Raw genomic sequence first — 15,279 nt, 5'->3', positions numbered from 1 at the left:
TGGAACACAGGAAATGCGCATGTCGGTGGCAGGCAAGATATCAGACTAAGTTTGACAACAAGTAATATCCGTGAAATGGTTCGTTTAAATGTGCTGTCCTTCTCGTAAACATTGATTTCAGTGGCAGGTAAAGCCTCAAAAACAGTGTTAATGTCATATGTAGCAACATTTTGGCCCGAAATCGTTCGAAAATAGGGTTCTGTTTCACAGCAAGTTTGGGTACAATGTACTTTCAACAGCTCAGCTTGTGAACTCGTTATCTGTGATTTGACATAATAAAATCAATTCCTTATTCTCTTTGATTGAAGAGTGTGTGGTGATATTTTGTCTTTGTCTGAAAAAGAAACTTACATTAATATAATTCGTGCATAAATATAAACATTCTGAGAAAACAGCGTGTAAAATAGCCCAGTAACGTCAAATGTTACAAAGCACTCAGGAAGTAATCTCCTTATTGCAAGGAAGCGTATTTCTCTGATCTTGAACCAGACTACATGAACTGTCCTCTGCCCAAGTTCTGTGTACGACGACGAGTTTAATATAACTGTAATAAAAATTATATTTGGCTAATGAATGATGACAAATGGTGTTGCTCTGCATTATTCTTCGATTTTGCCTTGTCTTAAAAAAAAAAATAATTGTCTTGGGCGTTTTCTTTATTTCTGATTTCTTAAGCGTATAATATTGCACTTGTAAACATTTGCATAATGCGACAAACTCTCGGCTTGTGGAAGAATAGTTTCTCAAATTATAAATGCAATCACGGTACAATATGGCCTGAACTATTAAAGGCACACACAGCTTCACGTAAACCACCAGTTTCTGGTCAGAGACAATGTCATGCTTGTATACACAGTACAAACACCCTTTCGTTTCAACACTCACCGCTTGAGAACATCCTAGGTGCCCTCCGTAAAGAGCGAGCATTTTTCAAAGAATGTATGTTTGCGTGGACAGCCGGATTTACAATGAGACAAATCGGACGCCTCGTTTTAGCGCTAGACCTAACTTTTAAAATCTAAATATAGTGTCAGCTTGTTACACAAACATTCTTAAATCATGAAATCTTTTTTCATCAAGACAAGATCAGAACAATTCGAAGTTTTGAAAGTTTGAATAAAGGGAGCCTGGAAGCAGTTCACGCAAGGTCGTGGTAGCCAAAGCATGTGAAGCCAACCGCCGCCGATAAGTTCGTGTGACTCGCAGCCGTTTGATGCGTTTTAGATTCTGAGGTACACAATAACGTCCTATTGCAAATACAGTGAGTCGCATTGAAATCACATTCTGACGACTTAATTGTGAAAAAAAAGGAAAGTGGATCACACGGATACACGATGGCTCAGGGGTTAGATAAACCACGAAAACTGGTGTTTGGTTTGCGCGAGCTAAATAGTCACTCACACGAACTGTGTCATTATGGGGGCCAGGAGGCCCCCATTCTATACGGATAGTTTCGAGGTTGACCATGGGCAGCCCCATTTTGTTGTGAAATACGTCATCAGTTTGTGTACACAGGAAGTTGTGACATCCGTCATCCTATGGGAGGTGTGAAGGCAACATTGTTCATCAGTAGAAAGTTGTGAAATCCGTCACCCTATGGGAGGAGTGAAGGCAAAATTGGTCATCATTGAGTTTGTGTAACACAGGAAGTTGTGAAATACGTCACTCTATGGGAGAGGTGACGGCAAAATTGTTCAACAAAAACATCATAGGCCGAACTGTGCAGGGTTAACCGCAACAAACTCAAACCATTCATACTACTCTGCATTTGAGTGACTTATATACCAACATTTTTATGTCTTATTTTTAGCACAGGTGTAGGAAAAATCATGAACCAAAATGTTATTTATTTTCTAATTTAACATTTGTTTTACAAATTTGACCATGGTCTTTCAAACATACAGTGACATTAAACATTGTTATGTTAAAAAAAAATAAAAAAAATAAAGCTTTTGTGCACAAATCAAAAAATACATTGTACATTTTACCTACAGGCCAAACAAGAGATCCAAGCAAGTAGATCAAGCAAGTTGTCAAAAACAAGCGCTTGCATTTGGATGTGTCCAATGATAGTAGGTTTGGTTGTGATCAATCAGAATAATGTAGGAATAAAAATGTATGACAGTTTGGTATGATGACATGTAATTCACATATGCTGAAATATAAAATCATACATCATATAATATTAATATGGCTGTTGCCATGACCATGAACCCCAAGAAAGGTTTAATGTTATGTAAATCAAAATACCAAAATCAAGCACCTATTAATCTGGTCTACGGCGCGGGAAGATTGAGGCCTTCGTAAACGTTCAACGTTGGCCAATAATGATTTTAACAATGTTGTGTCGTTTTGTATTATGTTGTATTTTGTTGATCAATTGATAAATATGTCTTCCCAACATATTACAAATCAAACAGAAATAAAGTCTTAGAGAACTACAATAATTATTGTTGCCGTCAAAACCTTGCAAGGCCTCAACCGTTCTCACGAGATCAGTTACATTTTCTCTCTCTCTCTCTCTCTCTCTCTCTCTCTCTCTCTCTCTCTCTCTCTCTCTCTCTCTCTCTCTCTCTCTCTCTCTCTCTCTCTCTCTCTCTCTCTCTCTGTATGTATGTCTTTGTCTGTGTCTCCCTCTGAGTCTCTCCGCTTCTGTCTTTCTATGTCTGTCTCTGTCTATGTGTGTGTGTGTGTGTGTGTGTCTCTCTCTCTCTCTCTCTCTCTCTCTCTCTCTCTCTCTCTCTCGCTTTCTCTCTCTCTCATCTGACTCTTGGCACACAGGTCAAAGCAGAGGTTAACTTGAGTGCACGTGTACCTAGGAGGGGGGTGATTTCTTGAATTAGCTGAGGGCGGAAGGAAATCGCTCACCTTCCACGTCCAAAACGTAGTGATATTGACACGCCAGATTAGTGCGGTAGCGTATTGTGCTAAGCAGGAAAGCGCGCTTTTCTGCCGGTATTCTTGTTAACTTCGCAATTTCCGGAAAACATCCACTTTCACTTTGAGACTGTTCTGTTTACATTCGACACTATCAAAACCACTTTGCAATACTGAAATATTTTTTTCTGTGTTCGAAAGCTACAGCCAATCGTTATTATGTCCCCTTAGGTACAGTTTTATAACATTATTGGCACATGTAAACAATAGGAATTAATTAATGAACGCTACGAAAAGGGCAGCCTTTAACCTCCCTGTTGTCACTCAGCATTTTTTTTACAAATTCTTATCCACACTTTCAGCACTCCCCATCTCAGATGTAATTTGTAAATGACGTTTTCAGCCTTCAATCCACTATTTAACATAGTAAGTCAAGCTTTTCAAACCTTATTAATAATTGCTTTGATGTTTTGCTGATGTTCAGTTTATTATTTAATAAAGATCTCATGGTTCAAAATTTCATATTGGTTTTTTTTCAAAAACGTGCGTGTGTTCCATTTCAAACTAACCTCACTGATGTGAACTCCATTATTACTGTCACATCTGTTTTACAAATTACACCCATAATCCAAACCAACGCGCAAACACACACTCACACACACCACAACTACACACTCGTTTCCATTTATAGCCAACGCTCGTCACAACACTGTCAGTCTCAAGTCTAAATAATAATAGTATAAATCATAACTAATTTTCTTCACATCATCATAGACATAATGTTGCTTCACATGTTCTTTGTACAATCGTTGGTTTTCACAATAAATATTGCATTACTGTAATTTTCTTCTTTTTCTTTAACAATATCTTTCCAAAAACAAAACTCAAAGACCACACAAGCTATTGCAACCTAATCCTATCTCTGGTCTCTCTTCCTGGGTACAATGGTGCCTAAGATTTACATTCAAATGCTTACATTTCCATGCTACCCACATTGTCAAAATACCAATAATTATTCAAAACAAATGTTAACTACTACCTAACTTCATTTCAGACCCACACCCATTATTATACACACATTTCACATTTAAACCATTCGTCGGCCCCCTGTCGATATTTATCGACTAAGTTCTCTGTAAACCATTTGAGGCAGACTGGGACTTTAAAATACGTTGAGCAAAGGCACTTGTGTCTGTGCACGATAGTACAAACCCACTGCAGATGTCAGCTAAGGGGAACAGGAGACACAATCCCAAGGCGCGTGGCATCAGTTGTGTTGCCACTGACATTGCTAACGATCACTGGATACTTTCTCCTCTCACGGAAACACACCTTTGAATGAATGTTTTGTTTTCTTTTGATTCGATGTTCTCTTGCAAATAAACAACAAACGAAGATTGAAAGAGCAAAGAAATGTCAACGGGCTTAAGAGAAAAACAAGAGGATTGTAAAGAAATAAAGTAAATAAAAAACGCTGGCGCTGGACCCGAGTACTCTTCAGACTGGCTCGCTCCCCCAGTATGAAAGTTTTTGTCTTGTGCACGTGGATTTAAAAAAATATATATATTTATTTATTTTACACAATGAAAAAAATTATTAGAGTAAAATAAAACATTAAAACGTTCCTAATAAACAATAGTAAACAAGAATTTAAAAAAAAATAGACCGCCCATGCCGGGAATCGAACCCGGATCCCTTGGATTTAAAAAACAAAAAAACAAAAAAAATTATTTATTTATTTTACACAATTAAAAAAATTATTACAGTAAAATAAAACATTAAAACGTTCATAATAAACAATAGTAAACAAGAATTTATTATAAAAATAAAATAAAAATATAAACAAAACAGACAGCCCATGCCGGGAATCGAACCCGGATCACTTTAGCCATAGTCGGAAACGCTTTCCACCAAGCCACCAATTCTATCATTCGCCAGTGAACTCAAATGCCTATACTCCTCGCGCACAGTGGTACACGCACGCAAAGCACGCACGCACGCAATAAGCCTGGTGTCGCTGTCGCTGGCTGGCTGGCGGATTAGCCGAACGGCTGTTCTATCCCACCGCGAATTGCGCCCGTCGTTAAGAGTGGATTTTGTGATTTATTTCGCATTTAGGTCCCAGGTAACGTTATGAAGTTTTAATACGATCAATCGGACCTATTATCAAGTTAGTGTATCAACTTTTGAAAGAACTGCGCCCAGTAGTTTCCCAGCAATAAGCCGTTAAGTCGAGACAGACAGACACACACACAATTAAAGTCTGTTGGACCCTAGCACTGCGTACTCGGGGATAAGCCTAATTTATCTGGTTTCCTTGTTTGTTTGTTTGTTTGTTTGTTTGCTTGTTTGTTTGTTTATCTAAAATACTTCTGATGCACCTAAAATCTACGCAGACAATACAATGGGGTAACTATACGCAGTGGCATCTAATCAAAAAGACCAAACTGACGAACATTCAGTGTAAAAAAAAAAATGGCATGAAAAATAGCTTCCCATTTTATTTCATGAAAGCTACGTGACAGAACATAAACCACGGTAAAAGATGCATACATCCCGGTTCACCCTAACAGGTCCGTATTTACTCGCTGACTTGCATCATTAAACACATCGATTTACCTGAATACTCTCTCTCTCTCTCTCTCTCTCTCTCTCGGCTCTCACGTGACGTGACCGTCGAGCAAGGAGACCAAATTTTCGGCTGTGAGGTTTGCGGCTCTAATTTGTTATTCCTCCTCCAAAATGGAAGTACAGTGAATGTACATGTAACTGGATCACCAGCTGCTGAAAGAGCATCCCTAGAAGCTCTGCTTGCGGAAAACGAGCTTTCGTCTTGGAAGATTGCGTCGGAGGGTAGTAACACCGTGATTGTACTTCGGCTGACATCACCACTCCAAACAAGCAATGGCGGACACACAACTGAGTACAAAAAGAAAACACCGTGTCAGATGAGAACTCTTAGCGTACAACCACCTCATGTCCCAAATAGATTATTATTCTGGGGACAAAAATAGAAATTTAGCATAGCATAGCACAGATCAGAAGAGACAAAAAAGGGCAGAGCAACGCGCAGGACAACGACAAGAGAGCAACAAGACAACAACAAAACAGGCAAGTGCTGAATTAAATGCACAGCCAAGTACCGAGACAAATACATTTAAGATAACTTCATATATCGAAAATAGTAGGCCTGACATGTGCAAAAACCATGATACAGACCGGACACTGTTCCGCGACATGACATCTCGCTCAGTACTGGCTGCACGTGAAATACGTAGAGCGCTCTACTCGAGCAGTGTGCTATTGAATAGTAGTGAATGTGCGTCAGTAGGTGAGCCAAGCTGTGACACTGACAACAATAACACGGAACTGCACGGTGTAACGTTGGACGGTTGTACCAGCAGCAGTTTTTCAAGTGAAAATGATGATCTATTTACCTTGACAACGAAACATATTGACTCAACGCACCTCAGTGAAGCGGAACGTGTAGCCGAAAATACAGACGATACGAAGCAAAGTGGGCGAGGTGTTCGACAAGAAAAAACAAACACAGCTCCGTGACCAGGGTCGGAATCTGTTCTTGAAGAATGTCGTAGTTGATTCCGGAAACAAGGACATTGTGAGTCGGATGACTTGATGCTTGTCTACGATTGTTCTCGCCAGTCAGTGCCCCACTGGTATATAGAGCACTGCAGTCGCAGAAAGCTGTGGTCGCCGACGGGGCTGAAAGCATGGAACCATCTGCATACGGAGCCTCCTCTCGAAGCTGACCAACGTGCCGACGTCAGGGAGAAAGTAAAGCAAGACCTGCTCATCATCGGTGCTGCCATCAGAGCTTCTCTCGGTTGAAAGACTCTCATTATCGATCGTGTGCATGATCAAGTGAATAGGCAAGTCACTGAACGCGATACGGAATCCGCGACGCGCTCTTCCAACAGTCTGACTTTCCTACTATTGTGTATTTTTCGAAATGTGTTTATTTCCCAACCCCACTGTTCCATTTTTGCAATGGGCCTACGCAGTAAACCATTCGTTCGTTCGTTCGTTCGTTCGTTCGTTCGTTCGTTCGTTCTTTCTGTCTCTCTCTCTTTCCAACCCCTCTCTCTCTCTCTCTCTCTCTCTCTCTCTCTCTCTCTCTCTCTCTCTCTCTCTCTCTCTCTTTCTCTCTCTCTTCCTTTCTCTCTCTCCATCTCCCTCTTTCTATTTTCCCACACACACACACACACACACACACATACACACACACACACACACACACGCGCGCACTCACACACACACATACACACACACACTCACTCACACACACACATCTCTCTCTCTCTCTCTTTTCCTTTCTCTCTCTCTCCATCTCTCCCTCTCTATTTTCACACACACACACACACACACACACACACACACACACACACACACACCCGTATTGACAATAGTAAAGAAGTGAGACATTTTATGTTCGCCATCAGAAGCTTAATGATCATAATGTGATGAACGGCTTCAGCAGATAGATATACATATGTGTCTGTTATTTATGTTTGAGAAGAGACACGCCAATATTAACCAGGCTGAGTAATATTGAATCAGTGCCACGGGTTTAAATGTATGTGTTAATTGTGAAATATAACTGTGCATAGCATTGCTGTAATTGTTACCAGAAAGTGCGTGTGCTTCTGTTCGCTAGATGATATTCAATTGTAATGACTGTACATTACAGATGGAAGCATACTGCTAATCATACGCTGAAATTTTAAAGAAGAGCTTTTCAAGTCCAATGACCATGGTCACAGTACCTGGTCATCGCGGAGATCGGAGTGCCCAGCGGCTATGAAGTGGTGTCCGAAAAAATCGGACTTTGGTGACGCGGCGCGCGTGGAGTGTCCCGAAGGACAAGCCGTTCTCTACTACTCGTCGGTAAGTCAGGGCTAAAGCAGGAATCCCGTTCACAGAAAACCTCCAATATTTTGTTTTCCTACGAAAAGTGTGGCAACATTGGTCTTGAAATTAGCACAATAGACATGAGAAAGAAAGGGAAGTAAGCGCTGTTAGTGCAGATGGCATGTGCAACAGGAGTAATTGAGAGTTATGCGGGATCGACCAAGCTCCGGGCACCTGAGAGAATAACAAGTGTTGTCATGAACATGCGACTGTCATCCTCAATATAATATACGTTTTCCGGAAATAATAACATTGTCCGATCCGACAGACGTTTTCCGGAAATGGCCCTATCGTGGTTTTTATGCTGTAGAAGAGTTGTCTTCCTTGAAGTTGAGGCGAGATGTTAACTCAGCGAATCAACACAGAGAATATTGTGCATATTTTTCGTACCGATGTGCATGTATTAAAACCAATGTGTTTATGTTTTTGATGATATGCAATATCCGCTCCCTTATATAACTTGTTTTCTCCAAAACGTGCACATCGGAGCTTGGGTGATGACAGAGTTATTTCTGAGCACCGTCTCTTGCCATTTGTTTGTTTGTTTGTTTGTTTGCTTAACGCCCAGCCGACCACCTCTTGCCATTTGGTATTATGTTTGACTGTTGTTGTTGTCATGGTAATGTGAGAAGTTGATGTGGCTGGTTTTCATGGCAGAGTTACTGGGTTTTGTTTGTTTGATTGTTTGTTTGTATGTTGGTGTGGTGTTTGTTTGTATTTTAAATGAGGGTCTGTATTTGCAGTTGATATCTATTTGGAAACAGTCAAGGGGGGGGGAGGGGGGGTATGGCTTTTGTTGGTGGGGGAGCGGTATGGAGAATGTACGTGGAAACATAATTTTAAAAAAGTCGTACGAAGTTGCACAAGAGCGAGAGACAGAGCCATAGACGAACGGATGTAGAGTCCTGATAAAATGGATGTATGTTTGCAAGAATCTTGTAAAAGCTGTAATTGTAAATGTCAGCTAGGGCACATCAACTGATACACTGTGCGTACACAGTTTATTTCTGTCAGAGCTAGCCAAAACAGTTCATTAGCACCATAGCAACACATAAGAAGACGTATATCACGCATATGGGTTACGTGTAAACACAAAAAAGACAGGCTTAAGTTCAGCTGATATGTGATTCTAATATGTAATGAGAATATTATTTTGTCATTTTCCAGCTTGACTCAGAGGGTGACTGCTCTGTTGTGAAGATGAAGATGAGCAGAGGAGTGGTGGCCAAAAGTAAACCCACCCCTGTTAGAGTCTATGACTACTACAACCCGGGTAAGTGTGAGTGTGTGTGTGTGTGTGTGTGTGTGTGTGTGTGATTGTGCGTGTGTGTGTGTGTGATTGTGCGTGTGTGTGTGCGTATGGGTGTGTGTGTGTGTGTGTGTGTGAGGGGGAGAGAGGGAGAGTGAGAGAGAGACACAGACAGACATACAGAGACGGACAGACAGAAAGAGAGACGGTGACAGAGACATTAGCAAGGTGTGAGGGGGAGAGAGGGAGAGTGAGAGAGAGACAGACATACAGAGACAGACAGACAGAAAGAGAGACGGTGACAGAGAGCGCAGCAAGGTGTGAGCGGGAGAGAGAGAGAGACAGAGAATGGGAGAACGAGAGAGACATACACATAGACAGACAGAGACAGACTGACACAAAGAGAGAGATAGAAAGAGAGACGGTGACAGTGAGAGGAGGATAGTGTGAGAGGCAGAGATATAAATTAACAGGAACAAAACAGTTCGCTGAGTTACAGACTTTCCTAACACGTTTCATACCAACCTCAAAATAAAAACGAATTTACATCAACACGCACTTTATAAATCCACACGAAATAGAAATTGATTTCAATTGCATTTTTATTTTCAGATGATGAGTACACCACGAGCTACAGTCTACAACAGTACAGTGTGTGCGATCTGGAGCCAGATTACATGGACTGTCCCTATGTTCTGTAAATAACGTACAGTTTTCTTCGTAAAAAACATCATTAAGGAAACGTTTCTGTATGACATATGGTTGATAATAAATAATTTGAGCATCCTTGTTTTCTCGTATGGTTGTTTCCTGTGTGCGTGTCTTGATCTTGAACTGTCTTGGGTGTCGAGAGTGTTAGTGTTAATGCAACGATATTATGGGCACAAAGACTATCTTCAAAAGCAAATTTGAAATAGAAGAGAAAGGATGCTGAAATGCGGTCAACTCTGTGTTGTATATTAAGTACTTTAGCCCCTGCACGCGTATTTCCAATCAGACAGTTGGGGTTCCGTTAACCAAGCCTAACTCGTTTCGGTGATGACTGATCTCGGCTTTTCAGTGCTTATCATTTCTGTCCGACAGATTGAGTAAATGTTTTGGATAATGCGACTTGTTCCGCTTTATTTTGTCTTTAAGTAACACGATTATACAGCAAAGATGCCTTACCACATGCATAGTATTAACAGCTATTGTGTTTTCAGCGTAGCAATAGGGTCCGATATTTAGACGAGACAAGTAGGCTATAATGCCGACGAGTCGAAGACGAGTCGCATTATACTTGTTCGAGTCTAAATATCGGACCCTATTGCTACGCTGAAAATACAATAGCGATTATATAGCTGTTCTGACCTTTATTTGTTGTTCCAAACTTACAAAATGACAGTTTTTGCGTCGATGCGTTGATCTCAGGTTTTGATAGCAGACGCCGCTTCTTATGCGCATTAGTTTTGCGCAGCCGCCACACTGACTTTGGAAAAAAACCTCGATTTGACAACACAGCTGTTAAACAGCTTTTTATTAGTTCATTCGTATACAACAAAAAGAAGTTTGAGGTTTTTTTAATTTTGAACAAGACTACTTATGAAGAAGACCAAAACACAACATCAACGGAAAACTAGAAACAACTGAAAAACTAGGATGCAACAAGGGGAGGAAAAGAGAACAGCTAATCCGTACAAAGCGAGCAGACGGCAGCGACGTTTTCAGTTTGGGTGAATGGCATTTATACTTGTCTCGTCATGAAGCGAATTTTTCAACCTCAGTTATAAACGACTACATGAATGTTAGTGCCATGGGTTGTACATCAATACTTCAGAGGGGAAGTGGGGTATTTAGTGTGGAGTTACGAGATAAGAAAAGCCGAATGCGAAAGTTAATTTGTGTCAGTCGGCAACTGTGAACTAAGCTCACAGGCACACAAAAACGGCTGTTCCGTTTTACTCCCCTGTTTGTACTACATCTTTCGACTTTGGGCATTTTGTGGTGTTTAGGGACAGAAAATAATAGGTTTAGTCCTGTTTCATCGGGAAGTTAGCAGAAAAGGGTATGCTATCGACATTTGTAAAGCTGAAAAACATTCCCGAGAAGAATTTCAAGTTGTCAGTGTATGCTGTTGTCGATAGAAACATCGCCGCGTGGTACAGATGGGTAAACCGGAACCATGCGTCTTTGTTATTGACAATATGCTTTTGGATCTTGAGAAAAATGGCCGACTTCCGTAGCATTATGCTTTGATGATCGGAAGAGACCATCCAATCACAGCCCCCGAATTCCCCCACGTGTTCATCAGAATAGCTATATAACGTGTTCGTGCTTGTATTCACGTTTTTACTAGAGTATATGTAAAACAAAAAACCACATTAAAAAACCGGTCGTTTATAGTAATACCCGCACAATATGACATAGTTTTGTAGAGTATACTTTCTACAGAAACTAGTTTCTACCGATTTTAGTTTCTCTAGTTTCTACAGTTTCCGTGGGTGATTTGTTTCATAGCAGCAGCCTAACTGTCCACTTTCTTTGCGCAGAACGACAGATCGCAGTGGTTGTACGGTTTCAGTTTATACACGAAGAACGCCCCACAGTTGCGGACGGTGATGGGCACCTCCCAGAAACAGCAGTTTCCTTCCCATTGAGCACATGCACGTGCGTCTGTCTGCTGTCCTGCTCCCGGTAGCGCATTGCCTTGCAGGTCAAGCCAGTAGGGGGCGGCGGTGCCACAGTGATTTATCTGAAACAAGTTTACACGTAAGCAAAAGGACAACACTGCATTCCGGAAATAACTTGGTCGGGTTTCGTATGGATAGTTGAGGCCAGTAGGGGACATTGGTACCGCAGTGATATATCTGTAACAAGTCAACACAGAAGTGAATGAAAAACACTGCATTCCGGAAATAACTTGGTCGTGTTTCGTATGGGTAGTTTAGGCCATTAGGGGACAAAGGTACTGCAGTGACATCTCTTTAACAAGTCGACACAGAAGTAAATGGACAGCACTGCATTACGGGAATAACTTGGTAGGGTTTTGTACGGGTAGTTGAGGCCAGTAAAAGGTGCATAGCATGAAACAAGTTTACACAGAAGCAACAGGACAACAATGCATTCCGGAAATAACTGTGTCGTGTTGTATGCAGGGGCGGATCAGTTGCTTTGTAAAGGGGGGGGCACTTTGAATCGAAAGTGAATGTGATGGGCGCGAAGCGCCCGAATTTGCTAGGGGGGTCCGGGGGCATGCCCCCCCGGAAAAAATTTGTGCCCAAAGAAGCCATTTGGTGCCATTTGAACTTAGAAATGGTCATAGAATCAGCATAGAAAAATCTTTTTTTTTCTTCTTCTTTTTTTTTTTTTTTTTTTTTTTTCGGGGGGGGGGGGGCACGTGCCTCCTGTGCCCCCCCCCCTCGTCCGCCCCTGGTATGGGTAGTTAAAGAGTTGTTTCTCTTGGAAAATCCAGGCACGCTTACCTACGTGACACAAACTGTCACTTCACACGTGTTCGCAGACGACGTTTTTTAGACAAGCCGCTCGCTAGTGGTTATTTTGTCTCCATACCAACCCGACACAGTTATTTTCTAACATTGTCTATTCGCACCAATATGTGTGTTATGCGTGCGTGCTTTTTTTTCTGTTTTAATCTTCTATTTTTAACAAAGCAATCAACCCAGCAGTTGAAGCCCAATTCTTGCTGGGAGCAAACTTGCATGGTTTTAATCCGTTGATCCTGTTTTAAAACTCATAACCAGAAAACACCATTGTTTACGAAGGAATTGCAGCCCTTGAGATCGCCAGCGAGGTGGCTGAGTTAGATTAAATAGGCCGTGCGAGACATACACACCTGAATGCATCAGTATAATTTGTTAAACAAAGTCCAGCGAGTGCGATGAGTCGTGTTTCAAAGGGGGGTGAATGTTGCTATCTTTAAATTGCACTTTCTGTTCCTTGTGCATTTGAGAGAGACAGAGAGGGAGACAGACAGACTGACGGACGGACAGACAAACAGGCAAACAGACAGACACACAGACAGACACACAGACAGAGTCAGAAAGAGTCAGACAAAAACAGAGATCAAGCAAGAGAGTGTGTTGAGAGGTCAGTGTACGAGCGTGTGTGTGTGTGTGTGTGTGTATGTGTATGTGTGTGTTGGTGAGTGTGTGTACATGTGTGTGTGCCCGAGCGCAAGTGTGTGTGGGTGTGTGTGCGTGTGTGTGTGTGTGTGTGTGTGTGAGGGAGAAAGAGAGAGTGTGCACTTCATACTCACAGGAACACACTCTGTAGGGATGACAGCGTTAGTCCCATCCAGGACGAAGCGATACCAGCCAGGAGTGAGGTTTTTGTCACACATCATCACAGTCCCCGCATGGACATCGTTGGTCACATCCCTTCTGGCGTCACTAAGCACGACGTGTGTCAGCGAATTGCAGGGCCCTGAATTACCATATACATGAATCTGAGTGAGGTGACTCACCGGAAGGAAACAAAGGAGGAAAACCGGGAACCGGACTAAGACATTCCAATAAATAAAGATGTCTAAAAGATACAAGACATTGTGAAGTTATCCCGACCAAATTATAATGCTAATGGAATAAAACAGTCCACAGTTTGTGAAACGAGGTCAGCTTAATGTTTACATGTGCCCTTGGGAAAAGGACGATGCTATTCACTTTACGGAGCATAACTACTTGTCAGGAATGCTGAAGCGAAGGTAAGTTTATTTAAGTTGCTGAGAAACATCTCACAATGGCAATGAGTGTGGAGCATGCAGTGTTTTATGAACAAAACATAACCCCTTACCAAGCAGATCGGATTGATGTTCCCGTGAGATGTTCCGGAGTGAACTTTGTTACGAAAAGCCTCTAGTTGTTCTGTCAGACAAAAGTCTCCATGAGTAGCAACACCGGATCAGACTGCAAGCACGATCAATACATATGTTTTGCACTTCCCTACCCTCCATTATTCCTATAGCATTGTCTCGAAACTAACGCGATAGTCGGACATAATTGTGCCCCCTGGAACGGCAGGTAGTTCCGGTTTGTGTTTGCAAAATGGAACCCCATGACAATCCGCCCTTCAACTTCGTTACCCGCGTAGTTTGAACAGCAGACACTGTAACGTTTCCCTCCACCACTAATCTTCTCTCGTTCAGCCATTTTGGACGTAAACAAAACAACCGGAACTATCCGCCGACAGCGCCGCGGGCTATGGCAGGAACGGACAACTCTTATCACTTTCGTTTTGAGACAATGCTATAGCATTCCTTTTTTGCATTCAGGAAATTATTGACCGAATGTATAAGAACAATCTAAAACCTTATTCGATATGTGAATTATCTCCCCTTAGTTATACCAGAGGACAGTTATTGCCCTTGGTTGCAAAATACGGGTTCACTGAAACGCATTTGTGATTTTTGACAACTTCAGATGTCCGGTAAGAAAGTAAAAAATCTCAAAATTAATTAGAATAAAAAATATCGACTTAATATTTTGCGGTACATGGAAAATCGAGAGGGAGATGAGTGTATGTATGTTTGTTTTTGTATTTGTACGTATGTGTGTGTGTGTGTGTGTGTGCAGGGGCGGACGAGGGGGGGGGCACAGGGGGCACGTGCCCCCCCCAAAAAAAGAAGAAAAAAAAAAGGTTTTTCTATGCTGATTCTATGACCATTTCTAAGTTCAAATGGCACCAGATGGCACCATTTTGCTTCTTTGGGCAAAAATTTTTTTCCGGGGGGGCATGCCCCCGGACCCCCCTAGCAAATTCGGGCGCTTCGCGCCCATCACATTCACTTTCGATTCAAAGTGCCCCCCCCCCTTACAAAGCAACTGATCCGCCCCTGGTGTGTGTGTGTGTGTGTGTGTGTGTGTGTGTGTGTGTGTGTGTGTACCCATGTTTCCACAGGTTTGGTTGCCTAAATCACCATAAGGCAACCATCCACACGTGGATGGCAATTTAAACTCTGGATGGCAACCTAATTGTGTGGATGGTCGCTTCATTTAACACCGTTAAATTGACTTTTTTGACGGAAAGAATGTCATAACAATGTTCAAAATGACATTCTTTCCGTCCTCTATAGGCGACGAAATAGGTCAAATTTTGTGCATTTTTTAGTGCAAAATTCTTCGATGCCGGAGCGAGTACTGCACCCAGTGCTGTTGTAGTGCAAGTGCACTAGAAAGGCACTGCACCCAGTGCCGCCTCTTAGGTAACCATCCACACATATAGGTGCGTGT

The 15,279-nt window shown here is 41.9% G+C and overlaps 1 protein-coding gene and 1 long non-coding RNA gene across 2 annotated transcripts; one reads left to right on the top strand and one right to left on the bottom strand.

The window, feature by feature from the left end:
- The first annotated feature begins 6,513 nt into the window (after window positions 1–6,513).
- LOC138968009 (uncharacterized) lies at window positions 6,514–9,841 on the top strand. Its single transcript, XM_070340570.1, has 4 exons — window positions 6,514–6,721; window positions 7,625–7,782; window positions 8,974–9,079; window positions 9,668–9,841. The coding sequence occupies exons 1-4, from the start codon at window positions 6,514–6,516 to the stop codon at window positions 9,754–9,756; spliced, it is 561 nt and encodes a 186-aa protein (XP_070196671.1). The 3' UTR covers window positions 9,757–9,841.
- Window positions 9,842–10,014: 173 nt separating this feature from the next.
- On the bottom strand, window positions 10,015–13,957 carry LOC138969172 (uncharacterized). Its single transcript, XR_011456389.1, has 3 exons — window positions 13,844–13,957; window positions 13,311–13,477; window positions 10,015–11,786 (listed from the first exon to the last, which is right to left on the bottom strand). It is a non-coding gene; the product is annotated as an uncharacterized lncRNA (long non-coding RNA).
- Between the last annotated feature and the right edge of the window lie 1,322 nt (window positions 13,958–15,279).

The sequence above is a fragment of the Littorina saxatilis genome, linkage group LG6 (assembly GCF_037325665.1).
Source record: "Littorina saxatilis isolate snail1 linkage group LG6, US_GU_Lsax_2.0, whole genome shotgun sequence".
In the NCBI taxonomy this organism is placed as follows: Eukaryota; Metazoa; Mollusca; class Gastropoda; order Littorinimorpha; family Littorinidae; genus Littorina; species Littorina saxatilis.
This window is presented reverse-complemented; position numbering and strand designations above follow the sequence as displayed.